The sequence below is a fragment of the Balaenoptera physalus genome (genome assembly GCF_965194825.1).
Source record: "Balaenoptera physalus genome assembly, chromosome: 20".
NCBI classification, from domain to species: Eukaryota; Metazoa; Chordata; class Mammalia; order Artiodactyla; family Balaenopteridae; genus Balaenoptera; species Balaenoptera physalus.
The window spans coordinates 18,889,714-18,917,160 of NC_138901.1; the positions used below are offsets into that span (position 1 = coordinate 18,889,714).

At 39.8% G+C, this 27,447-nt stretch overlaps 1 protein-coding gene across 9 annotated transcripts; it reads right to left on the reverse strand.

Annotated features, from left to right (window-relative positions):
* Positions 1-77: 77 nt before the first annotated feature.
* Positions 78-25,801, reverse strand: MED1 (mediator complex subunit 1). Of its 9 annotated transcripts, none has more exons than XM_082442353.1 (18): positions 25,314-25,775; positions 23,239-23,345; positions 20,708-20,786; positions 18,822-18,876; positions 18,585-18,717; positions 17,853-17,881; positions 15,126-15,197; positions 14,532-14,606; positions 13,965-14,038; positions 13,278-13,367; positions 11,882-11,993; positions 11,234-11,358; positions 10,861-10,979; positions 9,887-10,088; positions 8,355-8,450; positions 8,125-8,230; positions 6,351-6,491; positions 78-1,092 (listed from the first exon to the last, which is right to left on the reverse strand). In XM_082442353.1, exons 1-18 carry the CDS (start codon positions 25,336-25,338, stop codon positions 1,062-1,064), a joined length of 1,671 nt encoding a protein of 556 aa, XP_082298479.1. In that variant the 5' UTR covers positions 25,339-25,775; the 3' UTR covers positions 78-1,061. The 9 variants fall into 9 exon arrangements, with proteins under 9 accessions (XP_082298479.1, XP_082298476.1, XP_082298477.1 ...); XM_082442350.1 differs by having other exon boundaries at positions 78-992; positions 25,314-25,774; XM_082442351.1 differs by having other exon boundaries at positions 818-992; positions 6,200-6,491; positions 25,314-25,779.
* Between the last annotated feature and the right edge of the window lie 1,646 nt (positions 25,802-27,447).

Here is a 27,447-nt window from a genome sequence, read left to right on the forward strand (position 1 = left end):
ATTTTTTGACTGGACTTTTAAAAAGCTGAATAAACAAAAATTATTCAAAGGTTAAAAATTTATTACACATAGGCATGTTGCTTTTTATCAAAGAAATTTATTCGCATGTAAATAAACACGTTTTTGTAATGCTTGGGGAAAAAAAATCCCACAGATTTTTGTCTACTTTCAAAAAAATGAAAAACCCCGAAGTATTTACAGAACGGCCATATGCACAGAAAATCAAATTTGAAAAGATTTTAGAAAAGACCCTCCCCATCTGCTCGTGATGTACATTTCTGAAACAAAATTTAAAGCTCAGCTTTTGCAACTGAGCATGTTTCCCAACCTAGCTTCTGATATGTTAAGTACTTCCTACCCCTCAAAAAACTAACTCAAGGGTAGAAATCAGGGGGGAGGAAGATTGGGGGGGGGGGGGGGAAAGGTAAAAGAAAATGAGATTGCTTAGGGATTGTGAATAATGAGTTTCCTATACTGGCATCTGCTTTAAGTGACTCATCTGGATACTATGACTCACTGGCTCCCTGGAAGGTTTCTTATGAGAATTCATAATAGTGCTGCCCTAAATTTTCAGACCTAGGCCTTAAGGAAAATCCTTCCAAGAGCCACCAACCTCAAGCCTAGTTTTGGCAATTATATCCTGCTTCATTCCCACCACCCCCCCCCCAAATACTTGTTTTAAAAGAAATTGATTTTTGAACCTGGAATCTTCATGTACATCAGAGCAGGTTTTGACCAAGAACCCCTAACATGAAGCCAAAAGACAGAAGAGGAATCAGGTCAAACTAAGAATACATAAAGACTCCAGCAGCAGAAGATAGGTAGAAGTTGACTTCATGTCCTTGCCGTCTTTTGAAACAGGAGAATGAGTACACCTAGACAGGAGGGAGGTGTCCCAGGCTTGGTTTATTCTGCCTCTTCTCCTCCACCCTGTGGAGAAATGCAGTGCTCCCTGGTTCTCAGGCAGGGTGAAGCAGTTTAGCCCCGGCTCCCTGTTAAGCAAGTTCAGATGCTGGGTCAGTGTGTGGGGTGTGCCCATCGACAAGTCAGGGGCTTATCCTTCATCCAGATCCTAACTCGGGATTCTTTGATCTGGGATGAAGACAGAAAGAGAGAAAAAGCTTCCCAGTTTACTCATTTTGGTATTTGTTGGCTCTGCTTGGGGGAGCTGAGCCCCTGATACTATGCAGTACATTCCCCATAAGATTTTCCCCACCCAGACAAGCTTAAAAACCATTTTTTTTTTTTTTCCTGCAGAAACCAGTGGGATAGGATTCAAAACTAGGTGAGAAATCCAACCTGGTTGTATGTCTGAGAGGCTGCTACTGTATCAGCATCACAAGATAAAGCACTCTGGTATCACCTTGCCCATGTCCTCCTTAGTGTCACCCAAGACATTTGACTCTGATACGGTAACCGATAACTTTTCTTGCTCCACTTTGCAATGTTTCGTTTCCTACTTCTTATTACCTTGGGACACAAAAGTGGCAGAGTTGTTGTGAGCTGATGACCAGAAAAGGGAGAACACTAAAGGAAATCAGAGACAGTCAGGAAAGAAAGCCAAAGCTGATTTTCCAACTCTACGCTAACTCCAACCTGCAGAAAGGGATGAATATAGAAATCTTCAATACCTGATGAAGTCACTCCATTTATCACACACACATACATACATACACACACACACACACACACACACAAATGAATCACCTGGCTTTTTTTTTTTTTTTTTAATCCAGAAGAGTTGTGCTGGGGATCATGCCCCGTCCTGCTGACACAGAACCTGAATGGAATCATCAGGAATGGCACAGTGCAGGTGTCAAAATCAAAGTAAGGCCGCAGAATTTTGAGAGGACCCTCCAAATACTGAGAACTTGTGTTGCACTCAAATGGTCTCCTGGATTTCTATATTTATGAGAAGGGCTTCTTATTGATGTCCCCCAGAATCCAGACTCAGACCTGTTCCTCCAAAAAGGTCCAACTGTGTTGCTACATAGTAGCAAGGGTTTATCTTCATACCCACCTAGCATTCCAGGCCCCCATTACTTCAAGTGAGCTTGAAACTGTTTTAAGTGAACTATGGCTGCAAATTTTTTACTGTTTTATCTAAGGGAGCATACAATGGAATAATTAAAGTCTGGACTCCTTATCCTTGTGATGAAGGGAAACAAGGAGCCCAGCTCTCAGGAATGGCATCAGTTCTCCTACAAACAAAATGCTGGGATGTGGACTTTTGGCACATTGTAGAAATAGGAGAACTATTAATTCTGTACTGGTTTTCATGCCACTGGATCAGGGAGGCTGTCCCACTTTTAAACCTCACTGCATCTGAAAACACGTTTACATCCCAAAAAGCCAGCCCAGCTTTCTTTAAAGGAAAAAGAAACTATAAATCAATACCTCCACAGAAAGATAACTCTTAATATTCCTATGATGTCTGAACCCTATGAAAAACCTCCTAAAACAAAAATACCATTTTGGTTTTCTACTTAACTCCAAAGGTGGACTCGGACTAATCTGCCTCAGCTTGAGACTCCAGGACCAGCACAAGCTGCAAGCTCCCTACCACCAAATAAGCCTCGTTCTTCCACCTCCCATCATTTTGAACCCTGAACCTCATAGAATTAGAAAAAAACACTGTATAAAAGCAAACAGATAAAGGATTGAAATATTACAAATAAATAGCTAAAATCATCTTCCCTCCCCAATCACTCCTAAGAAACAGACACCAAACATTACTTAAGTGTCCAAAATGACCAAAGTCCTTCATTTGCCCACGCCTCAAATGGACAACTACCCAAACAAAGGTGAACAACCTTCATGCAAATGCATCAAGGAATGTATTGCTTTTTCATTTTCTGCCCAGCCCTTCAAATACATGCACTAAAATGTGTTTAAAACATGGCCTAAAAATGGAAAAAGGGAGAAAAAATATATATGAATATTTCCCACAAAACTGTTTCCCACCCTTCCCTCTCCCTAAGCCCTTCCCACCCCCTCCCTTTCATAAGCAAGTATTTTAACTTTTTTTTTTTTTTTCTGGCAAAGGAACAAGTGATTCGTGGTAACCAGAATCAAACCCTATGGTCTCTTTAGTAGGGTCTGGCTATGCCTTTCTAAATTCACCGCACTTGGTGTCAAAGCCATGCCATTTAAGATTCTTAAAACACAAAATCAGACCTGTCTCACTCCTTATGGTGATTTGCCTATACACTTAGTTTTTCTCTGGCCATGGTTTTTGCTTTAAAAAGTAAGGTTCCTAGTTGCCAATCAGGGCCACATCCATAAGATCATCATCTTCCTCCCCAATCATGAAGTCAGGGCTGAGCCTTGAGGGCCTGTCTGTAGATAAGATTGTGTTACTTGTCATAGACAAGGACTGGTCTGAAGAGATGGGTGATTTAGACCAACTCTCTGGCTTGATGCTATGAGATTTTTTCTTGTCTCGGTCTTTGTCCCGGTCCCGGTCCCTATCTTTGTCTTTTACTTTCTTCTTTTCTTTTTTGTGCTTCTTATGCTTCTCTGTGCTGTACTCTGGAAGAGGTCGGATGCCATCATCTGAGCTGGGACTGTTCTGGTAAGACTTCTCTGCTATGGAGGAGCCTGACTCACTCTCACTGTCCAGATTCTGGGGGGTATATGCTGGTGACTTACTATGACTGGGAGAGCCACGCTCATGCTTTGGAGTGGAACCACTGATGAGTGGAGAGCCATAGTTTTTGGAAGAGGCCATCTGAGGCCTCAGCCCTTCTCCACTACTTTCCCCAGGTTTCTGCAAAGTCACTTTGGCTTTAATGCTGGGGGATCCCCCATCATGCTTGCTGATGATAATTTTTGCCACACCCGTGCTCCCCACATTTTTTGACTCTGAGGTCTTCTTAGATGAATCCACCGAGCCCCCCAAGGTGGAAACCTTTGATTTGTCTTTATCACTTTTCTCACGCTTGCCCTGGAACTCTCCTCCTGACATGTTATGTTTGGAGGACACAGCATGGCTAGAATTTGTGCTCACCCCCATCTGGCCGTCCATTGGGTCTTCACCCCCAGGGCCACTGGTGACAACCCCATGCTTCAGTTTATCTATGACAGCTGTTAAGGACGGCTTCTTATTTCTGCTGGGAGATTTCCCTTTGGAACTCCCATGCTGGTTCTGAGAGGATGACATGGAAGAGCCACTTGAGGAAAAGGAAGAAGATGCTGTACAAGAGTTAGATGATGGGGGAGTTTTCTGAGACAATGAGCCTGAAGATCCTAACCCTGAAGATGACTTCATGCCAGTGCTTGAACTAGTTCCAGACATGTGAGAACCACCAGAACCTGAACTGATAGGAGACTTGGCTTTAGAGGATGGGGGAGTCCCAGGAACAGGCTTCATTGGAGAGGCAAGCTTATCAGAGCCTCCAGGTGGCCTTGAATGGGAAGGGGATATGTTTGGTTTACTCAAAGAAGGATTCATAAGTGATGATGGCTTCCCTTGAGGTTTCATCTTGGTGCTGCTGGAGCCACTGCTCAGTCCATGCTTGGTAATAGGAGAGGAGCCAGGCTTCCCCCCAGACTGGGATGAATTTTTGGACTGGCTAGATCCCGAAGACCCCTGGCTAGAATATATACTGCTACTTAACTTGGAACTTGATGAACCTTCTGATTTACTGCTTTTCATCTTGCCCGAGTTGGAAGCAGAAGACGAGGAAGAATGGCTATGGTGGCTTTTACTTCCTGAGGAAGACACAGAACCACTGCTGGTATACTGACTGTGAGAGGAGGGCTTGCCCACCATCACAGTTCCCTTAGGAATCTGAATAGTGATTTTGGGAATGGGTGGTGTGGCAACACCTGGGGGAGTCTGAGATCTTCCTGAACTGCCTGGAGATTTGGATCCACCTGTACTAGTAGGTGGGGTGAAAGGTCGGTTAGAAGAACTGTGAGATGGAGACTTTCCCTCAGTGTCTGCCTTCTTCCGTTTTGGAGGCTTATCTTTGCTTTTGCCATCATTAGAAGGGGTTCGACTGCGCTTCCCTGGTTTGCTGTCTAATCCTGGCCCTGATAGACTACTGTTACTGGTGCCATTGCCTTCCTTTACTCTCTTTTGAGTCTTTTCTTTCCCTAAGTCCCCAGTGGTCACTAAAGGACTCTGGCTACCACTGTGATGCTCCATAAGATCTGTAGGACCCAAAGCCTTACCAGCCACTGCTATTATACTGAAATCAACTGTGTCAGCTTGGCTATTGCCTTTAAACTTAGTCTCCCCATTATCACCTCCAAGCATTGGCACCCCCAAAGTATTTAGTGCCTGAGATGTAAATCCTTTGAAATCATCATTATCTCCACTTTGGCTGCTTTCATCAAAATATTCTTCTCCAAAACCACTTTGGCTCTGGCTGTTCAACAAATCAGGATTGAAATCTACTCCATCAGGAAAAAAATGATTGGTAGGAGAGTCACTACTGGGGCTTCCAGCAGCATCTGCAATAAGGTCAGCTGGATCAGTGTATGGATTTTCATTATTATTGGCTTGAAAGACATCAGGGTCAAAGAGGGCACTCTGAGAATGCCCAGAGCTTGAAGAATCTCGAACAGGGGTGCCAATGGGTGGACAATCGTCACTAGTGCTGGGAAGCTTAGAAGCTTCTTCTGCAATGTCTGAAAGGATATCAGTTACATCCGGGCCAATGCTGTCTGAACTGGATAGTCGGACCATCCTTTGAATACTGGATTGGGGATGAGGTACTGGTTGTGGGTAAGTTGTTGGGGGAGTGCTACACTGGCTTGGAGCTGGAGTGATGTGTGGCGTATCCAGCGTGTCAGCTGTCATGTTGACATCAAAGATAGGGTTCTGTGAGTCAACATCCATTGAAAATAGCTCCCTCTGAAAGTCATCTTCAGTCTGGTGCTTGGGTTTGTCAGGTGGTAATCTTGATGACTTCTTCTTCTTTGCCTTGTTGCTTCCCGAGCACATTTCCATCCGGGGTGAGCCGGAAGAGGAGTTCTGCCTTTCTAAAGGGCTGCTTCCATAAAGGGTTGAGAAATCCTGGGCAGGATTATCTTTAAGAAGGTTCATGAGCATCGGGTGGTTCTTGGTGTTGCCGGCCATCGAAGAGACAGGTGGCGGCGTGTGATGAGGAGGGGTCGGACTCGAGCCAATGGTAGACCCCCCGTTCCCTGTGATTTGCAACAAACTGGTAAGAATTGGGTTCTGAGATACCTTGCTGAAGTCCTCCCCATGGCCCACCGACTCATGCCGATCTTTGATGCTCATGCTCATATTAAACAAGGTGGTAATGGGACCCCCCGGAAAGGTGTTGGTTGGTGTAGTGGTACCACTCATTGGGTTGTTGCCTGTGGTCATGCCATACCCTGGGCTGCTAGCCGGGGGCAGGTTCTTTTTCACCATGTCTTCAACTGTCTCTGCAATGAGGGACAGTGCTGGAGTGTCGGCCTGAATGGTTTCAGCTTTCCTCCGAATAGCCCTCATCGTCACAGGGATGGACATACATCTGTAAAATAAGATGGAAAAAACAAAGTTAATACTGCACTAGCTGCTAATGAAACCAACTTTTTATTTGGGAAAACAGGCTTTAATTTTGCCTGAGACTTACATATGCCAAAAGGTTTACAATAAGCAGCTTTCAGGCAAGGCAAATAACCCGCAAGGCAGGAGCAGTTCTATGAAATGCCAGAGCTTTGGGTAAACTCATTCTAAAAAGAATCTGGGGGCTTCCCTGGTGGTGCAGTGGTTAAGAATCTGCCTGCCAATGCAGGGGACACGGGTTCGAGCCCTGGTCCGGGAAGATCCCACATGTCACAGAGCAACTAAGCCCGTGTGCCACAACTACCGAGCCTGTGCTCTGGAGCCCGTGTGCCACAACTACTGAAGCCCGCGCACCTAGAGCCCATGCTCCGCAACAGGAGAAGCCACCGCAATGAGAAGCCCACACACCGCAACGAAGAGTGGCCCCCACTCACTGCAACTAGAGAGAGTCTGCGCGCAGCGAGGAAGACCCAACACAGCCAAAAAAAAATTAAAAATAAAAAGAATCTGGAAGGAATTCCCTGGCGGTCCAGTGGTTAGGACTCCATGCTTCCACTGCAGGGGGCACGGATTCGATCCCTAGTTGGGGAAGTGAGATCCCGCAAGCTGCACAGCGCAGCCCAAAAAAAAAAAAAAAAAGAATCTGGACCAGAGGCAATCATCAACCTCTTTTGAAGTGCCAGCCACCAAATAAACCAACCATAAACAAGAGTCCAAATAATTAGACATCATACTGAACTAAAATAAAACTGGTAATAATGAACTCAGTAAGAAAATGCCCTCCTTTTGGGCTTTACATGTGATTAATGGTATATATAATTTATCTTAATTGATGAACCATTAGAAAAACCTCTTGACCCATCGAGTTCTAAACTTTAATGGCTTAGATCACCCCAAAGCTATGCTGTGAAAAGTGCTACCACTGGCAGGAAATCGTTTTAATTTTAAAGCAAAGCACTTTTTATGTTACAGATAAATTTATGTTTATAAACATGTTTGAAAATATTTTGCTCTAAAATATGTCAGCAACCTTTCTTAAAGGACCAGATAGTAATGTTTTAGACTTTCAAAGATCATATGGTTTCTGTCCAACTACTCTGCCATCTTAGCTCAAAAGCCACCATAAACAATATGTAAATGAACAGATGTGTTCACTTACAGCTATGTTTTATTGTGTTCCAATAAAATTTATTTACTAAACAGACCACTGCTACCTACTCCAAAAAAATCTTGAAATTATGGGAAGCTGACTGGCTTAAGGATCTTCCCACAGACTGCCATTTGACGCATTATGTGTTTAAAAAAAAAATGACACAGAGGAAAAAGTGGAAAAAGATCTACATCTTATTTCACCTCTCTCCCTCATAAAAGAACCCTAATGTGGGGCCTGAAGTTACCTACCTTACTTCCTATTACTCTCATAATGAGATTTATAAAACCAAAAAGCTCACATTGCTTCTGATCCAAAAGCAGAGAAGGGTGAATTCAAAGCAGTGACTAAATGCTTTCCTACTAAATTTCCAATTCACTCTAATACTGAAAACAACATTCCTTATACACCTCTTAATGGGACTCTGATGGAAAAGGGCCAGTGCTACCTTTGAACAACTTTGGCAATGAAGTCATCTGTGCAGATGAGTGCATCTGACAGCCCCTTGTAGAGTTTACAGCTCACATGTGTTGAGTCCTGCACATCCATTACCACTGAAAGAAAAAATATATAGGAGGCATTTAAGATAGATTCAGCTTCAGTTTCTGACTTTTCAAAAAAAGATAAAGGGACCAAACTGCTGCCCTGAGAGAGGTGCTAGCCACCCACATAACTCACCACACACCAGGGAGTCATTCACAGGGTGCTGAAAAGATACGCTGAAACGGGATTCTGAGAGGGGACACACTTCAAATTGGAGGAGCCCAGGAGAATCTAAAAGGCAAAGAAAAGGATCATAAAATAATCAACCAAATAAAAGATTTGAGACATGTAAATGGTAATTATTAACTATGAAATTTTCTCTCCCGCATTGGAAACTAAATCCCACACATTTTTTTAATACACAAAACCTACTATGTCACCCACAGGTGACTAAAGGTATCAGATTCCAAGGAATCTACCAGTATATGTTACAAATACTCCAAAACAAATAAGTAACTAAACTTCAGTTTTCTAAAATGAAGGCACTTAATCCCAATTGATAAAGTCCTTGGCAGATATAAAGACCCTGCCTTGAAAGTGAATTCTGAAAATAAATGTGGCCAAGAGGAGTTTCTCATTCTATTTGATAAGCGGACATTAGAACCACTACCATAAACCCTGCCTTCTACCAGTATACAGCTGTTAGCTATACACTCCATAGTTTGGTAAGCACAGATGTAGGGGCTACAATCTAAAATGATATATTTATGCCAAATACACTTATATATAACTATTATCATTGGTTTCTAAGCCAAACAGGCTGACAGCCCAGAGACAAGGATTATATACTTTCTTGGGAAAAAGCATAAATCTCTGTAGGACTAACTTCATAACTATCTCACAAAAACTCATTTTTAAATACCGTGAAGCTATGTGGAAAATTCTCCTAGGATTGAAATATATGAAACAGAAGGGTCATAAGGACACTTGCACATGCTCTGTGTCATTACTCCAACTTTCTAAAATTTCTCATTTCTAAAGCAATTCTTATTTCCATAAAAGATATCTCCTGATTTACCTTCCATTTCTTCTTGCCTACCATTTGCGCTGATACAGCTCTATCACTGAAGTGCTTTACAACTAAAGTAAAAAATTAACTATGGTTAACTAGAGCAGCCAAAATTCATATCAAGATTTCTAATACCAAACTGTTTGAAAAACATCAGCATTCCAGCATCCTGGGAGAAAAAAGAGAAGGGCACACGTCTCATCCTTTTTTAAGCTATATGATTAAGTTCTCCAAAGAATGGGGAGAGGAAATATACTCAGGACTAAAACGTGGGAACCACTGTCCTAACAACCTAAAATTGAGATATCAAGAACTCCTCTCTTCCTGCAGAATCCCAAATTCTACCTTATATATCTGCTGCAAGGTTCAGGCCCTTAGGTACCCAGTTATATTGCTGCATGCAGAAAAAGAGTAAGTCCATTGCAAAAAAATCCAGTGGTTTCCAAATGCCAATTTACAGACTGGTTCCATCAAAATTATTCATGGAGCTTGAACTAGATTCCCAACTTCTCCCACATTTAAGTTCATTTGGGTATGAAAACCAAATATATGTAGTTTTAAAAGCTCCACAGGTGATATGATGGGCCACAAAATTAGAGAACTACTAGAGTAGTCAGTTTCCATTTACCAGTAAGTATATCAAAAGGAAAGGCAGTACCTTCTTTCAGAATAGTTCTTTTGACACAGCTTCCAATTAGGGTGTTATAGGCCACTTGGTGTCTGATCAGATTCAGGATAAGAGGAACCCGGCCAGGGTGCTGAAAGGTGATTTTGCTAACAAGGGTTCCCTGTAGACTTCTACCATCTGGAAGAGGAGCATCCTTGTTGAGGAAATAGCAGTGCTGCTGACCTGGAAGAGCCTGGGCAAAAAGAACAAAGGAAACGAATGCTATTTACTCACCCACTGTACTCCAACCACAAACTATCCTTAAAAAAAACCTACTCCTCAAAAATCAGCAATTTCTTGCTGAATATTAAAGCTCCACAGTTCTTTGGTCAGCTAATGTTAAATGCCACACACTCGCTTGGCTGAAAAGACCCCTTCTTTGTAAATGTTCTGCTAGTGGTTTCCTAATCTAGCTAACATAAAAATTACCTCAGAAATCTGTATAAAAGAGGTCCCTGGACCACAAGTGCAAAACCTATATTTTTAATAACGCCCTATATATAGTTATAACAGAGCCAGAATTTGGGAACTATTACTTAATCCAGACTGTCAAACATTCAAATAAATTCAAGTCCAGATGTGGTTTTAAAACGCTCCTTAATTTATTCATTCCAGTACTTTCTTCTCTGTTAAATACTTTGCAGATTATAAACTCATGGCACTTGAAAGAATTAAACAGCAAGAACTCTTAACACCTACTTATATGCTTGTAAAAGTTCAGAATACCATTAAGACACTTTCACCTGAAATTTCAACAATGAAATGTACGTTGTTTCCTGACTTGGAAGCTCCTGCTCTTTCTTCAGTATGTTTCAGAGATTTCTGTAATTTCCTGCCTGACTGAGGAAATAGGACATGATCCAGCGGTCCAAAAGAACATCATCTGACCTCAGTTATCCTATAAAAGGAAGATTCTGATCTTGGGTCCAAACATAATCTACAACAATTCATAGGGCCTTACTTACAGCATAAAATCGCATGTTGTGATTCAAAGGTATAGGGTCAGGGTCCTTTGACAGCTCAAATTGAGTGATCAGTTCATAAAGGGGTACATAAGTTGGTTGGGTTTCAAACAGTGGAATTCCTAGAAAAACAAAGATCAATACAATGATCACAGTAAGATGAAAACGTCGACAGCTCAGTTTTCCCTTCATGAGTTCTACTTCATTTGCCCATTTATTCAAAAAGTACTTACTAATAAGCAAAAGCACCATGACATCTATACCCATCAGTGGTTTTCTGAGGCCAAGACTGAAAGAGGTCTAAGATAATCTGAATGTGAAGTTTGCTTTTCACTTTTATAACAATTATTAGCTCCTGATGCTTCTTAAAACTCACCTGTGCAGTTCTGAAGTTTCTGAACAAATGCTCTAGATACTGGGATTGGCTGGGGAAATTTCAAGAAGAAACAGGCAGGAAGATCAACACTGTTGGCACTGGTGATTGAGGAGAAGGAGGGAGTCCTTCAAAAAAAAAAAAAGGTAGAGGATTGGGATTTTGAATTGATGTGAAAATGAAAAATCTAAACACTCATTCTTAGACATGTCTGTATCATATAACCACCTACTCATAAAACCTATCAAAAGTTCACTCTTTGAACTTCTTTCCCCCAATTCCAAAATATCCTGTTTGTTAACCCTAGAGTATCTTATCAAACATCTATCCTGAGGCACGTTCTCTAGTTATTACTCCAGCATAGCTCTAAATCAACATAAAGTCCCATAGCAAAATCCCATAGAGCAATCATTAAACCAGTGCAAGTAGCACAGTTCTCTTCTTTCTCTCTCAGGATAAGAATGTGTTCTATGAGCAGACTTCAAAGAGGAACATGCAAATATTGAAAAGAGAAATTAAATGGGTAAAACAAAAAGCCCATCTCTAGAAAGTCAAGTGGGGGAAGAGCCAAGTCAAAGTAATACCTGTTTCTTACTGGGCTTAAGGTTGAAATAAATGGACATTGCTATCCTAGAATTATATTTAACTTACCATTTGTTGTCAACTGGATGTGACCCCATAATTAATGGTGCAATTGGGAGTTTATACATAGCAGATGTTCCTTCGATTGTCACTGATGCATTCATGCCCAAAGATCGAGGAACTGAGAAAAGGAAAGAAAAATGGTATTCTCCAAAGTAACATGAATTATAAGGATCTTGGGTTTCCCTGGTGGCGCAGTGGTTAAGAATCCACCTGCCAATGCAGGGGACACAGGTTCGATCCCTGGCCCTGGAAGATCCCACATGCTGCGGAGCAACTAAGCCCATGCGCCCCAACTACTGAGCCTGTGCTCTAGAGCCTGCGAGCCACAACTACTGAGCTCACGTGCCACAACTACTGAAGCCCGTGCGCCTAGAGCCCGTGCTCTGCAACAAGAGAAGCCATGACAATGAGAAGCCCACGCAGCACAACGAAGAGTGGCCCCAGCTCGCCGCAACTAGAGAATGCCTGCACACAGCAGTGAAGACCAAACACAGCCAAAAATAAAAGCAAATAAATAAATAAATTTATTTTTTAAAAAAAGAAATAAAAAAAAATTATAAGTATCTTAACATTAAAAAAAAAAGCTAACTTCTGTATAATCTGTCAGCCCTAATTTGTTTGTCAGATACTATAATACCTATATAACTTAGAAATGCTACAAGTTATCTTTCTAACCAAGCAATATTTCTGTCAGTAAATAAAACAAAATACAGGAAACAATGCAGTCCAAGGAAAAAAAATTGTAAAGGCTCATTACCAATATTTACTTATTTTCTCCAACTTCAGAAAGCATTCAAGTAGAATTATGATTATAGGATAGTCAATGATTGAAGTTAAAAGGGGACCAAATGAGGTATTAGGCCATTTCTCATTATGTTTTAGTCTATTAACGTGCAAATATAGGGAATTCCCTGGTGGTCCAGTTGTTAGGACTTCGGGCTTTCACTGCCAAGGGCACGGGTTCAATCCCTGGTCTAAGATCCATCAAGCCGTGCTGCACGGCCAAAAAAAAAAAAAAAAAGTGCAAATTCAAAGTAAGATCCATTATTTTAGTTCTTTAGTAAGTTGGCTAATTTCTTTACCTTTAAAGTAATGATTAAAGGGGATTATTTCAAGTCAGATGGTTTACATTTTTTCATTTACTCATTTACTTATTCAAAAGCAATTATTAAGCTTTTATTATTATGTATATATGTGTACATATAGATATGTATATCTGTAGGAGTGTATGTGAATGTATCAGATGCAAACTCTGGTAGAAATGGAAAACTTTGGTAGGGATGGCAAATTAATTTGGGAGTAGCAAACCAGAAAGTACAGGCAGGCCTGGGCATTCAAATTTTTGAAAATATTCTTTAAACACCGAGCAAAACCTTCAGTTACTTTACAGTGAAAGTCTTACCATTATTCTCATGCAAAATGATAGGGGATGTAGTCTTATCATCCAGCAGGTCAGAAGGAGAGGCATAATACTTCAAGTTCATTAAATGACCTATGCAAAATAAAACTTATCACTACTTTTTTATCAGGTAAATTACAAATAAAGAAAAACATTCCCGTTCCTATAAACCTATATACAAGAAAATAGTTTCAGATATGAGGACTAATGATCCAAAGCAGCTTATGAAATATGACAGAAGCATAAATATTGATTCTAGCAGCAACAATTTACTTCACAATTTAAAAAAAAAAACTAGGGGAGGGCAGGTGTTGACACCTTAGAAACCATTAAAAAAATACACAAATGAGAGAGGGATAAATTAGTAGTTTGGAATTGGCATATACAAACTACTATAAATAAAATAAACAACAGGGTCCTACTGTAAAGCATAGGGAACCATACATAATATCTCGTAATAAACTTACGGAAAAGAATGTGCAAAAGAAAAAAAAAATAACTGAATCACTTTGCTCTATACCAGAAACTAATACAACATTGTAAATCAACTATATTTCAATTAAAAAAAACAGAAACACAAATGACTGGTAATTTTCACCTTCTGCTTATAAACCCAAGGTGAAATTGTAAGTAATAACCCCTCAACTAAAATGAGACACTTTTCTAAACAGGCAAAATAGAATCACATACCCCCACTTCTTGGAGTGAGATAGCCAACACTTCCATGAAGAATCTTATCCAAGGGACCAGCATTGGTTGCTTTCCTGCAAGACAAATGATCTCTGTTTGCTTATATTTAAGCCCTAAAGGTATTAGTGTACAATGTGATAATGAGTTCAGGTCTTAAACATCTTATAATTCTATCCCAATGACTCTATCTTGTACTTGGGCATTTAACAATTGTATTTCAACTTCAAAGTGAAGGGATTATTTCTAAGAATACATCAGTATGTAATATGGTGAACAAAAATTACAACTATACTATTATTTATCAGAAGGGAGGCCAGGTTTGACAATCTTCTGATAAAACCTAAGGAATACCAACCAACAACTTAGGGATACTGATACTCAGAAAATGGAATGCAATCACTTGGGAAGTGAAAGGATATGGACAAGATGTACAATACAGGTAAAACATAGATGCATAGTAACATACATCTATAATATATATTAAAAAAAAATAAGAGCCTAGTAACCCCATAGATGAAAAACTTTAAGAACAAGGTCAAACAGAATTGACACTTTAGCCAGTCTTACCAATACATAACTGCCATTTTAGATAGATCCTGTTCTAAGGATTGGAGAGCCAAGTACATTTTAGTCTTCAGTTTGCTAGAAAGTAAATAAAGAAAACAAGAATTAAATAGTTGACAAATATACATATATACACAAACATGAAAGCCTAGAGAGCAAGTCTACCTTAGAGGCAACTAAGATATCTATTTAAAAAACAAAATAAAACTTTAAAATGTTAAAAAAAAAAATCATTACTGATCTACCAAAGCTAATTTTTATCTCTACTTAAAAGAGCCAAGCAGGTATACAGAATCCCAGGTAGGTTAAAAATAAAAGTGGCAACCCAGTTCCATAACAATTTCTTTCAGCCTAGAAATCAGTATGTTGAAGACATCTCAAGGATTATCTTCTAGCACTATAATCCATTAATGCAGATATTTGTTTATTTAAAATACCTTTAAAAGACATTGAGTTGGAAGCTGAGCTATACATTGTCAGTATGAGTAGAAATCACAAATGAGCTAGGGCGGAAGACTTGGCAAATTTCTAAGTACAAAATGGTTTATAGATTTATACTAATTTTTCCAAAAAAAGCAAAAAAATAAAAATACTTACTTGTCCCCTGGAAGGTTATAAAGATTAACAAGACCCTTAAGGTGCTTAGAAAATTCATCAAAATTTTTTTCCCTATAAGAAGTTCAGGGGAGAGGGAAGAGAATAAAACATACAGTTACTATTCAGTCTTATCAGCAAAGTGCCAAAAATCATGGCTATATAAAACTAATCTTAATAATTTGCTTTACTCTTTTTCCCCAAAAGTTTTCTACAATCAATCAAAAGTAGGAAAAGAAAATGCAATGTATTCCTTTCTCTGCCCCATTTTTCTGGAGGAGGTGCTAATAAGCAGTATAAAAGATAGTCAAAAAGACCTGATAACTCATATAGTAATTCCCTCTTAAGTAATGAGACTTGGTTTAAATAAATCACTTCTTCTCCTCTTAATTTGTAACTGAGATGACTGGATGTCATGAGGAAAAAGAACTTTTGGAGAGAAAATGGAAATAAATAAATTGGGAAGATAGAACACTTCATGTATACAGATAGAACACTTTTCATGTATACGGCAACATAAGAGCAAAGAAGGAAAATGAACACTAGGAGAGAGATGGGAGACCTAAGGAAAAGGAGAATGGGTACTGTGAAGGCAAACCACATATTCCAAAATGTTCCTATGACTAGCTTTACCCCAGGAAAAAGTAACTACTACCATGAACCCCTGGCTTCCTAGAAACTAATATTCAGGCATGGATTCTTAGTCAAATAAGCTTTTGTGAGCAGGAATCCAACATAACTCAACAATTCTAACTCTCTACATCTTTTTTCAAACTTAAAAACAAAAAAAATGTCTCTTGAAAGCTGTACTGCTCTGACAATGTCAGATACTTGGTCAGGCATTTATTGAACACTTACTGCCCAAAGTGCCATGAAGACATTAAAAGGAAGCAAGAGCAGCAGCAAAATATATTCCCTACCTTAAAATTACCATCTATACAAAGTGATCAAAAATACCAGGTAGGACTTCCCTGGTGGAGCAGTGGTTAAGAATCCACCTGCCAACGCAGGGGACATGGGTTTGAGCCCTGGTTCGGGAAGATCCCACATGCAGCGGAGCAACTAAGCCCTTGCACCACAACTACTGAGCCTGAACTCTAGATCCCGCGAGCCACAACTACTGAGCCCACGCGCCACAACTACTGAAGCCTGCGCGCCTAGAGCCCGTGCTCTACAAGAGAAGCCATCGCAACGAGAAGCCCGCACACCACACGGAAGAGTAGCCCCCGCTTGCCGCAACTAGAGAAAGCCACACGCAGCAACGAAGACCCAATGCAGCCAAAAATAAATAAATTTAAAAAAAAACAAAACCAGGTAAAGACTAATATTCTTCCTAAGGTTCCCACTTTCAAACATGCCTACAAATTAACTTTAGAACACCATCAGTTCATAAATTGGTATGGTCTCTTACTCCACATTAGAGCCAGAAATATTTTTTTCCTGGACTATTCTGGTAATACACCTTTGCTAGACTTATTGAGTTAATGAAATCATAAAATGTTATTTTTTTATGTTGCACTGCAATTTTTCAAAGCTCGTTCAAATCTGGTGTATTTGGCTATAAGGACATTAAACTGATCATTGAGAAGACTGAGTGTAAAACTTATTTCCTCAATATTAACACCCTTTCTAAGACTCCTCCATGTGATATCTGATAACTTCACTATAATTTAAAACATAAAATTGAAGTAATGACTTTCTCAAATTCCCAGAGAGTTAATTCTGGGTTTAAATTTAAGCATGAAAATTTCCACTCAATTCAAAGAGAAAAGATAAGCCAATGGCAAAAAACATCAATTACTGAAAGAGACTGTCTTCAAGCCTATCACTTTACTATAATGGGACCCATATACCTTAAATATAAAACAATTTTTCTCAAAGTTGAAGTGAAAAAAAGTTCTTTTCATGGTATAGACTCAATTTTCTCAAGCTTTCTCTGATTCAATAATTAGGTTCTATTTATTTTTGTTCCACACAGAATTCCTAAGGTTAGCTCAGTAGTTCTCAACCAGGAGTGATTTTGCCCTCCAGAGGACACCTGACAATATCTGGAGATATTTTTGATTATCATAATTCAGGAGATATTACTAGCAACTAGTTGGGAGAGACCAGGGATGCTGTTAAACATCCAACAATGAACTGGGCAGCCCCCTACAGCAAAGAATTTCCCAACCCAAATTTCAATACTGTCAAGGTTGAAAAACCCTGGGATAGACGGAATAGGGTAAAAAAACATCAAGCTAAGTCAATTCTGAAAGTGAACAAGTACAGACTATGAAAAATCTTGACCCAAGAAAATAAATTTGTTCCTCAGGAAAGTAACTTCTGACCATCCTCAAAACTTAGCTATAAAGAATAGCACTGTCGGGCTTCCCTGGTGGTGCAGTGGTTAAGAATCCGCCTGCCAATGCAGGGGACACAGGTTCGAGCCCTGGTCCAGGAAGATCCCACATGCCGCAAAGCAACTAAGCCCGTGCGCCACAACTACTGAGAATGCATGCCACAACTACTAAAGCCTGCGTGCCTAGACCCCGTGCTCCACAACAAGAGAAGCCACCGCAATAGAAGCCCGCGCACCGCAACAAGAGTACCCCCACTCGCCGCAACTAGAGAAAGCCCGCACGCAGCAACAAGGACCCAACACAGCCAAAAATTTTTTTAAAAATTAAAAAAAAAAAAAAGAATAGCACTGTCTCCCAATATCAGGGAATATAAATGTCATCTGCTCACCTTAGCTGCTGTACAAGCTCTGGACAGCTCTGAAATTAAAGAAATTATGTTAAAACTTTAAACTACTTTAAGATGCTTTAAGACATCAAAAGTTTTTCTCTTTTATTAATAACACATGCTTTATAACAAAAACATTAAAACTATAGAAGGTTCTTATATTAAGATATCAAAAATATCTTCTCCTACTTGGTAAACCATGGGTTGGGTCAGGAAATTAAAGATTAAAATATATATGAAATAGCTTATAAAGGAATCAACTTTCAGCTGCTTGTTTAAAACATTAGGACCTCTCTTTAAAGCCATCCTTGGAATCCATATTCAACTGTCTGGTTATACACATTTTACATTCCTCTCTATTACAGGGTTTTTCAGAGACATTAGTTATGTACAAGATTATCTGTGCTTCTTGATTATAAGTTCTTTGAGGTAGGAACTTTAAATTATTTGTATCCCCAGAACCTATTGTTCAATTGCGGCTCACGTTTGTTGATATGAAATGGAAAGGGTTCCTCTGGTGTTTCCTTTTGTCAAAGCCTCTGGATGATGTCAGAGATGGACCCAGATTATACTAAATTCCACTCTACAGCTACTGATGTTGTAGCCCATCACATCATCTCTATAGTGGCTCATGAAAAAAACCTAAACCCAAGCTATTTCAAACCCCAACAATTCCTTTTAAAATTAATGTCCCTAAGTAAACCCCACAGATTCCAGTGAAATAACAACACATACCACAGGATTCTCCCCATGGTGAGCCACTTTTACATCACAAAGCTGTCCTGCAGGATCTAACTGCACTTCCACATAGAACATATCTGACGTGATGTAACATTCAGTGCCACTGGCACTGAGATGAGAGCCCAGTCTAGCAGGAACAAATCAAAACAAAAATTAATAGAAGACACATAAATAAAGCCACCCAAAGTCAACACTAAGTTAAACATTTCTGCCTACAGATACACTACTTACCCATTCTGTCTTGCTATAGACTCCAAACGGTCAGTCATTGCTGGTAAAGACGTTACTACAAAAGGGTGAAAAAAGGAAATCACAAAAGATGTTCCAAATAAATTGTATTCTTCAGAGCCAGAAACATCCTGAGAGTGTATCTATCCTTCCAAAGCCAGAAACACATTCAATAGTTCAAATGCTTATAATGTGCATAAAGTTCTTTGGTAAGGCTTAGCTGTGGCCTAAGCAGTAATAAGGATCAAAAAAGATTTGAAAAAAATGATTGGACTTTTCTCCTCTCTTTTTCATTACTCATTTGGGACAAGTTATCTTTAAAGAAGACACACTTAGGGACTTCCCTGGAGGTCCAGTGGTTAAGACTACGCGCTTCCACTGAAGGGGTCGCGGGTTCAATTGCTGGTCGGGGATCTAAGATCCTACATGCCGCTCGGTGCGGCTAAAAAAAAAAAAAAAAGACACATTTATCTGCTAATGCTAGAATAAGGAAGATTAACATCAAAACCAGCATAGAAACAAATATTCTATGTTCATAGTGGCATTATTTACAATAGCCAAAAGATAGAAACAACCTGAGTGTCCATCAATGAATGAATGTATAAACAAAATGTTATTTTGTTTACATATAATGTATACATACAATAAAGTATTATTCAGCTTTCTTAAAAAGGAAGGAAATTCTGATATATGCTATAAAATGGACGAACCTTGAAGATATTACGCTAAGTGAAATAAGCCAATCACAAAAGAACAAATACTGTATGATTACACTTATATGAGGTATCTAGAGTAGTCAAATTGTTAGAGTCAGAATATAGAATGGTGGCCACCAAGAGTTGGGAAGAGGGGAAATGACAAGTTACTGTTTAACGTGTTCAGAGTTTCAGTTGGGAAGATGAAAAAGTTCTGGAGAAGGATGGTGGTGGTGGTTACACAACAATGTGAATGCACTTAATGCCACTGAACTGTACAATTAAACACGGTTAAAATGGGACTTCCCTGGTGGCGCAGTGATTGGGAATCCGCCTGCCAATGCAGGGGACATGGGTTCCATCCCTGGTCCCGGAGGATCCCACATGCCGTGGAGCAGCTAAGCCCGTGCACCAGAACTACTGAGCCTGTGCTCTAGAGCCTGCAAGCCACAACTACTGAAGCCCGCGCGCCTGGAGCCTGTGCTCCACAACAAGAGAAGCCACCGCAATGAGAAGCCTGCGCACTGCGACGAAGAGTGGCCCCCGCTCGCCGCAACTGGAGAAAGCCCACACGCAGCAACGAAGAGCCAGTGCGGCCAAAAATAAGTAAATGAATAAATTTATTAAAATAAAAGAAAGGTTAAAATGATAAATTTTGTTATATACATTTTACCACAATTAAAAAAAAAACAATATTCAGCTGAATTAGGTTCATTTGTGATAATCAGAGTAAAATCTGTTTTTACTTTCATTTTCCTTCAAAAACAGAAGTAGTAATTATAAGCTTGAATAATCAAGCTCATGATTTGAATTTTATGTTTGCTTTCCTGAAAACATTCTTTATAAACACTGTAAAAATCTCTTAGAGTCAAAAAGTCCATCTTCTTATTGAGTTAATTAGGAGAGAACATGTGAAGGGAAAAAAAAAAAAACTTTCCCCTGCTATCTGCAATCTTATAGCTACCCTCCATCAATTATCTTTTGAGTTTCTACCTACCTCCAAAATGGGATAAAAAATAAATGTTTCAAAAGTTCAGGTAAGAGCTCATCTCAACTCCATAATGAAAGCAAGAACAACATCTAGCATAGAACGTTGACCTATCTCAATTTATATTTCTAGTGTAAGTATAAAATAGTCTTTCCTAAACTGGGGGGTTTTTAAGAAATTAGCATATTTCAAAGATGTTTACAAACCTTTGAGAGCTTTCTGCAGCGTCTCCAAACAGCTGACCAAATGTTGGTGCCCTCCAGAACTCATCACAACCCTCTTCTCCTGTATTAAGAAGGAAAACATTTCAGGTAAAAGCTAACAAAGCCAATAGTGTTTTGGGTAAACATACACATTATCCTAGAAATAACATTTCAGGATAGTCTATATATTATGGTATAATCTATATACTCTATATTTTCTATATATTCTAGATAATCTATAGATTTTTAACTGTTTGTCCATCCATCCAAAAAAGGAAAGGTTAATATACATGGATACAGGCATATCCATATCCATGAAAGTAGAAAAAGGTATTTCCAGATCTAGGACTTCCCTGGCAGTCCAGTGGTTAAGACTCTGCACTTCCAACCCAGGGGACGTGGGTTCTATCCCTGGTCGGGGAACTAAGATCCCACATGCATGGCAAAAAAAAAAAAAAAAAGCCTATTCCAAAGGTATTTCCAGATCTAAAATAAGATAACTTTCAGGGAAAAATTAGGAAGAATCAAAATGTAATAAATGAGATCAGCCTCCTGTAGAAGTGACTACATCCTAAGATTCAATAAGTTAAATGGGATAGTTCAGATGGGACAATTCCCAAATCTAATAAGGTGATATGCATGTAATCTAAGAAATACAGCCAGACCTTAGTCAAACTAGATTGACTCTAAGAAACAGGATACATAGTCCAGAAAAAGCCAAAGAGCAAAAAATTTAGCATGGTTTTTCTAAACATATCCAGGGAAGAAGTTTCTCTTCGCACAACATTCTAGTCCCCAGAAGTATGAACAGTTTTATGACACAAGGATAGTTTTTCAGACTTTTCCACACCCTAAATCCATCTCTCTTTGTTCTAATTCCACCCTCACAAATATCTGACTAATTAATAATCTAGCTCCCTTTGTACCTTGAATATACAAGGACCTTGTCCATTGCAAGGACAATGGATACCAGTACTTTGGTAGCTGGAAAGACAAACACTCTGCTGTAAATTAATAAACTGGCATTCTGATTTCCATGTTCATCTACTGAGATTTTGTTAGTATGTCAGCTGTTGAAAACTCTTCAAAATCTTTTACATACCAATAAAAGTAGGTTTCTGAATCTGCAAAAGTGAGAAGTAGACGATGGAAGCTATGGTGACCAAACCAAGAACTGGTAACCCAAAAGAGGGTCTTAGTAGCCACCTGGAATCCCTCTATGTCATAATGTCTCCCTAATGACAATATCACTTATAGACCATATTTCAAACTAGAATATGGCTGCCTTATAGTATAAAAATGACAACCTCTGAATTCCCAGACTGGAAAAATTGCCATTCTTTAAGACTTCTAAAAAAAAACAAAAAACCTTTTTTATGCACACAATCCTGAGCCAGAAGATATCTGTAGAACTTAGTTACGGAAATCTTTTAGCAGCGTGACACTTTGGTGTCCATTATCTCATTTGATCCCTACAGCAAAACTGTGTGAAAAAGCAAACTGGTGTTGTGTGTCTCTACTTTCCAGATGAGGAAACTGAGGGTCAGAAAGAACAAATAATTTGTCCAAGGTCGCATAGGTAGAAGTACTGGAGTCAAGACTAAAATACAGGTTTTCTGACAGCAAATTCAGTTTTTTTCCTAGGCTATATACTGATATGATCATTTTAAGCTCTAATAAATCTACTAAACTGAACTTACTCTGGACCCGGTGTAAGGTTTGGTAGAGGGGTACTTTCACTGAAGTATAACATGTATACAGAAAAGTATATGAACCTGAAGTGAAGAGATCGTGAATTATTACAAAGTGAACACATCCATATAACCATTGCCCAGGTCAAGTCATAGAAGTAAAGTACTCCTATAACATTTTACTACCACTGGAATCATATGGATGAACTTTTAACATCCAGCCTCTACCCTCACCCCACTCCCTGTATTCCACCTAACTAAGGGCTCCCCATACTGGTGAATGACTCAGAAAGGAGAAGTAGTACTGTAGAGAAAGAGGGCCACAGAGTAAACAGGTGAAGTTAATTAAAAATGAACTGCAAACTCAACTAGCAAAATAGATACAGTGACAGTATTAACACATTAGAATCAAGGAGCTTGACAGGAAGTGAAAAATAAATGTCTCTATCAGTCTGTCTGTCATGTGTATCTTTTTTTTTTGGCGGCACTGTGGTGCTTGTGGAATCTCAGTTCCCCGACCAGGGACTGAACCTGGGCCACAGTAGTGAAAGCCAGGAATCCTAACCACTAGGCCACCAGGGAACTCCCTATCAGGTGTATTTCTTAGCACTTTGCCTAAAGTACCCCAGTGTATTATAACTCACGATTAACACAATTTTATAAATATACCTCCTTCTTAGGTAGACTCTTAAAAGTTGAAAGCCACCATGTGCTTACGATTTTATGAGAAATAAAACTGAAGACACACCATAATAACTAGTTAGAAAAAGTCTACACAGGGAGCTTAGCTTATTAAATAATTATCTAAGCACAACACTTTATCCACTTCACCACAATCCTCACCATGACTTGACGCACAAGCTTAATGGTTTCACTCCAAGGTCTATTTTGGTTAAATTTTGCATGGAGCCGTTCCAAGAGAGAACTCATCTTACTCAGCTTTTCCGACTCTAAGATATAAATCAGAAAACATCATCAGCAACTCTTCTTTCAAGACCTTCCACAGTTTTTCTTGCAAACAAAACTCCCATACTTCATCCTGGTAAGAACTCAGTTAAAATCTTTTCCAATATGATTTACTTCAAAACATATGAAGAATTCGTTTTTAATGACAGGAAGACACACACAATTGTGGGTCTAGTCTAACGAACACCATAGAAGGGGACTGCTTTCTATTCAAACTTAATGAGAACCAAAAAAAGAACCATCTCTAATCCTGTTTAAGGATCAAGACTACCATTTAGTGACAAAATAATTTCATGATATGCGTGAAATCCCTTATATGATATATGCAGAGCATACATTTGAACATGGCCTAACTACGGTTAGTTCGTTTTCAAAGTGAAAATACAGACTTTCTTAATTTTTTCACATAATTTTAAGAGATCGATTTATAAGTATTATCAAGAAAACAGGCTTTATTTGCCATTAAGATTTTTCCTATTTGAACTCAAACTATATGAACATGGACGATGTCAATGATTAAACGATGAGTTTCCAGCAAAGTTAAGAGAAAAGCAGAAAAGAATGGCTCCTGGATAGTGTGTAAAGGAACCTCCTACACCCTCCAACACTCCTGTAATTCTTGTAACTGCTTAGCATGAGCAAGGACCTGTGCTAGAGACCACCAGCAGTGCAAAAATACATGCCTGAGATGACACCTGTGAGGGGGTGTGGATAAGTTAATGTGAAAATAACCATCACACAAAGCAAAATGAGATTTGTTCTTAAAAACAGAGACACATTACTATTGAAATTCAAAGGAGGAAAAGTTTGTAATTAGTTGTGGGGATGTTACAGAAAAGGTGCCATTGAAAGATGAATAGAATGTCAGCAATCTGAGTTGAGATAGTGACATCTAAATCAAGATTCAACTCCTCCCTCCAATGCCTTCATCTTCTGGAAAACTGTTTTTTGGTTTGTTTCAGCCAATTTTTAGTTCTGGAGAAATGTTTGACAATTCCCACTTTCAAGACTCATTCACTCAGGCACTATTTTACATGCTGGAGATACAGCAGTGAGCAAACTAGACAAAACTGTCTCATCGAGTTTCCATTTTACACTTGTCATTCCTCTGCACCAAGAAGTATACCTTTTTTCTTCCTCCCCTTCAAAACACATCCCCCCTTCTTTCCCTTAAGAAGCCTGATGATAAATATCTTTACAAAAATGCTCTAATGAAACATTTTTTGAGCAACTATTATGTGCCGGGGACTATATAATGATGAGAAAGGCAAGATCCTGATCTACATAGCTCAGAGCACATTGGAGAAGACAAGTAAATAATAGTGAGCTGTATCAACAGAACTGTGTCCAAAATGCTAAGGAAGCATTTAAACTGGAAAGTGGAACTTCAGAGAATCTACATAAGGTTACACAGAAAAGTTGTTTTTCAGCAGTTCTGAATTAGTTCAGACATTGATTGAAATTCAACGCATTTTTAGAATATACAATAGCACAAGATGTGAACACTGTGACATTCTTGAGAACTGCTGGCTTTTAATACCTTAAGTACCTAATCTTTTCATTCACGCGAAAACATTCTCCAGTCCTTTGACATACAGCGCTGTATTATTGTTTTTCTGTCATCATTCACACTTCTCTTCTGGAAGGAGCAAGTTTTACATTCACTCGCCACGTCTCCCATCCCTTTAGGCTAAAAATTCCCTGAGGCCCAAATGATTGCCCCTAGCTAAGCAGGAAACCTTAACAGAAGTTGGGAGCCCCCATCTCCCCAAAGTCAAAGCTCTCCATCACCAAGGAAAGCAGTCAGAATCTAAAACTCACACACATCCCGCCTCCTAGACTCTGAGCCCTCGGGAGAGTGGCCCTCGCGGAAGCATCTGCCCCCCAGCTCCTCTCAGAGATTGGCTCCCCCAGCTGTGTCCCGCCCCCTGCTTTTCCCCTCAGTCACTCACCCTCGGTTTCCCCCTGAGCCTTCATCCTGACAGCGGGAAGGGCCTGAGGTCTACACAAGAGGATATGCCCCTCCTCACCACTAACAGAGGAACCAAGCTGGTTCGGGCTCCCGGGACGCAGGGCGCCTGCAGTCCCCACTCTTCCCGGGAAGGCTCAGTCTGAAGTCCCCGGCGGCAAGAAGAGAAGGGTGCTCGCGGCCGCCGCCATCTTCCCCAACAGAACTTCCGAAAGATCGCGAGATTAACCGTGATCCTGCGAGAGAGAGGAAAAGGGCTGGGCACCAAATATCGCGAAAAATGGTTAATACGTTGCTACTCGCGAGATTCTCCCCACCCTTCCTTCTCTCTCGATTGTCTCAGACTTCTCGGCCCTGGGTATGGAGTTTGTCAGTGGGTAGTGTTCGGCTTCTCTGCGAAAATTGGCACTTTCGTTTTGGCTTTTAAGCAGTTTGCAAATTTAAATCCCCAGCTCTCTTTACTAAAAGACTAGCTCTTCGAAGAATATTGTTATCGGGAATATTTTATTAAAATATTCGCTTTCTTTTTTTTTTTTTTTTATAATGTAGTATTAACGTGGTGTCTTTATTTATTTATTTATTTATTTATTTATGGCTGTGTTGGGTCTTCGTTTCTGTGCGAGGGCTTTCTCTAGTTGCGGCAAGTGGGGGCCACTCCTCATCGCGGCGCGCGGGCCTCTCACCATCGCGGCCTCTCCTGTTGCGGAGCACAGGCTCCAGACGCGCAGGCTCAGCAGTTGTGGCTCACGGGCCCAGTTGCTCCGCGGCACGTGGGATCCTCCCAGGCCAGGGCTCGAACCCGTGTCCCCTGCATTGGCAGGCAGATTCTCAACCACTGCGCCACCAGGGAAGCCCAAAATATTCGCTTTCTTGAGATACTAGGTGGAAAAAAGATGTTGGGTGTTTGTAACTAGCTTTTCGAAGAATATTGTTATCGGGAATATTTTATTAAAATATTCGCTTTCTTGAGATACTAGGTGGAAAAAAGATGTTGGGTGTTTGTAACAATGTCCCAAGCTAGCCCGGTACGCTTAATTTACATGTCCTCATTTTCTTTTTAATTTCAGAAATATTTTTCTTGAGCAATTCCAATATTTTTGAAGATCTGGGATATTCTGGATTAAGAAAAACTTGTTTGCAGCCGTCAGATCATCGGATGCTGTTAATTATCTTTAGGATCCCAAAGGTGTTCACAATTGACTGTATCTTTTTTTGTAATCATAGTGAAAACAAGCAGTTTAGCTAATACTCTACACTACAAATCACAAAGAATGTGTAGTCATATCTCTTGTATCAGTAAATCCTCACAAAGAGAAAGCTGGAGTAATGCCGAGAAGTTCGTGGCCACTGGAACAAGAGCCAAGCTAAAATACAATTGTGCTAGCATTGGGTGGAAGTTCTTAAAATAGTTAAGGCTACCTTTTTTTTTTTTTTTTAATGTTCTTTTTTTCCATACACACCCTCGAGAATAACTGCTGAAAAGTTGGATTTTACCTAGTTTGCTCTAAGGATATTAAGCAATGGATTTCCACTGGTTCTTTAGTCTCAGACATTCCCCGTATTTCAAAAATGATATGCAAACATCCTCCGAAGCCATTCCAGCAGGTAACTGCAGTTCAGATGAGCAGGCACAGCAGTGTAAATTTAATAAGAATAAATCTTTATTTGCCACATGCTTATTGCCACAAAGATATAAACCATGCTCCTTGAAAGTAGAACTTAAATTTTACTTCTTGTCTATTCCTTGTGCCCTCATTCCTTTCAGTCACTACACAGTGAGTTTCTCGGGGCAGGAATTGCCTCTCATTTCTGAATCCCCACTACCTAGCACTGTACTTGGGCTTAGTAGACAAATGTTTTACTGGGCCTAAAAAGCCTCTCTAGACCCAGCTCTTCTCCCTTTGCCAAACCCCAGCCACACTGACCTTCCACCTGCAGACAATTCCTTCACTCCTTCCTCTCCCAAGGTCCTTGAACATGCCTTTTTAACTGCTGGGAGGTCTTTCCCTACCCCATCCCCCTCTCCTCACTGAGGCCGACTTATTCAGATCTCAATGTAAATGTCTCTTGCTCTGGACTAGAGAAGCAAGGCTTCTCTAACCCCTGACTTGATCAGG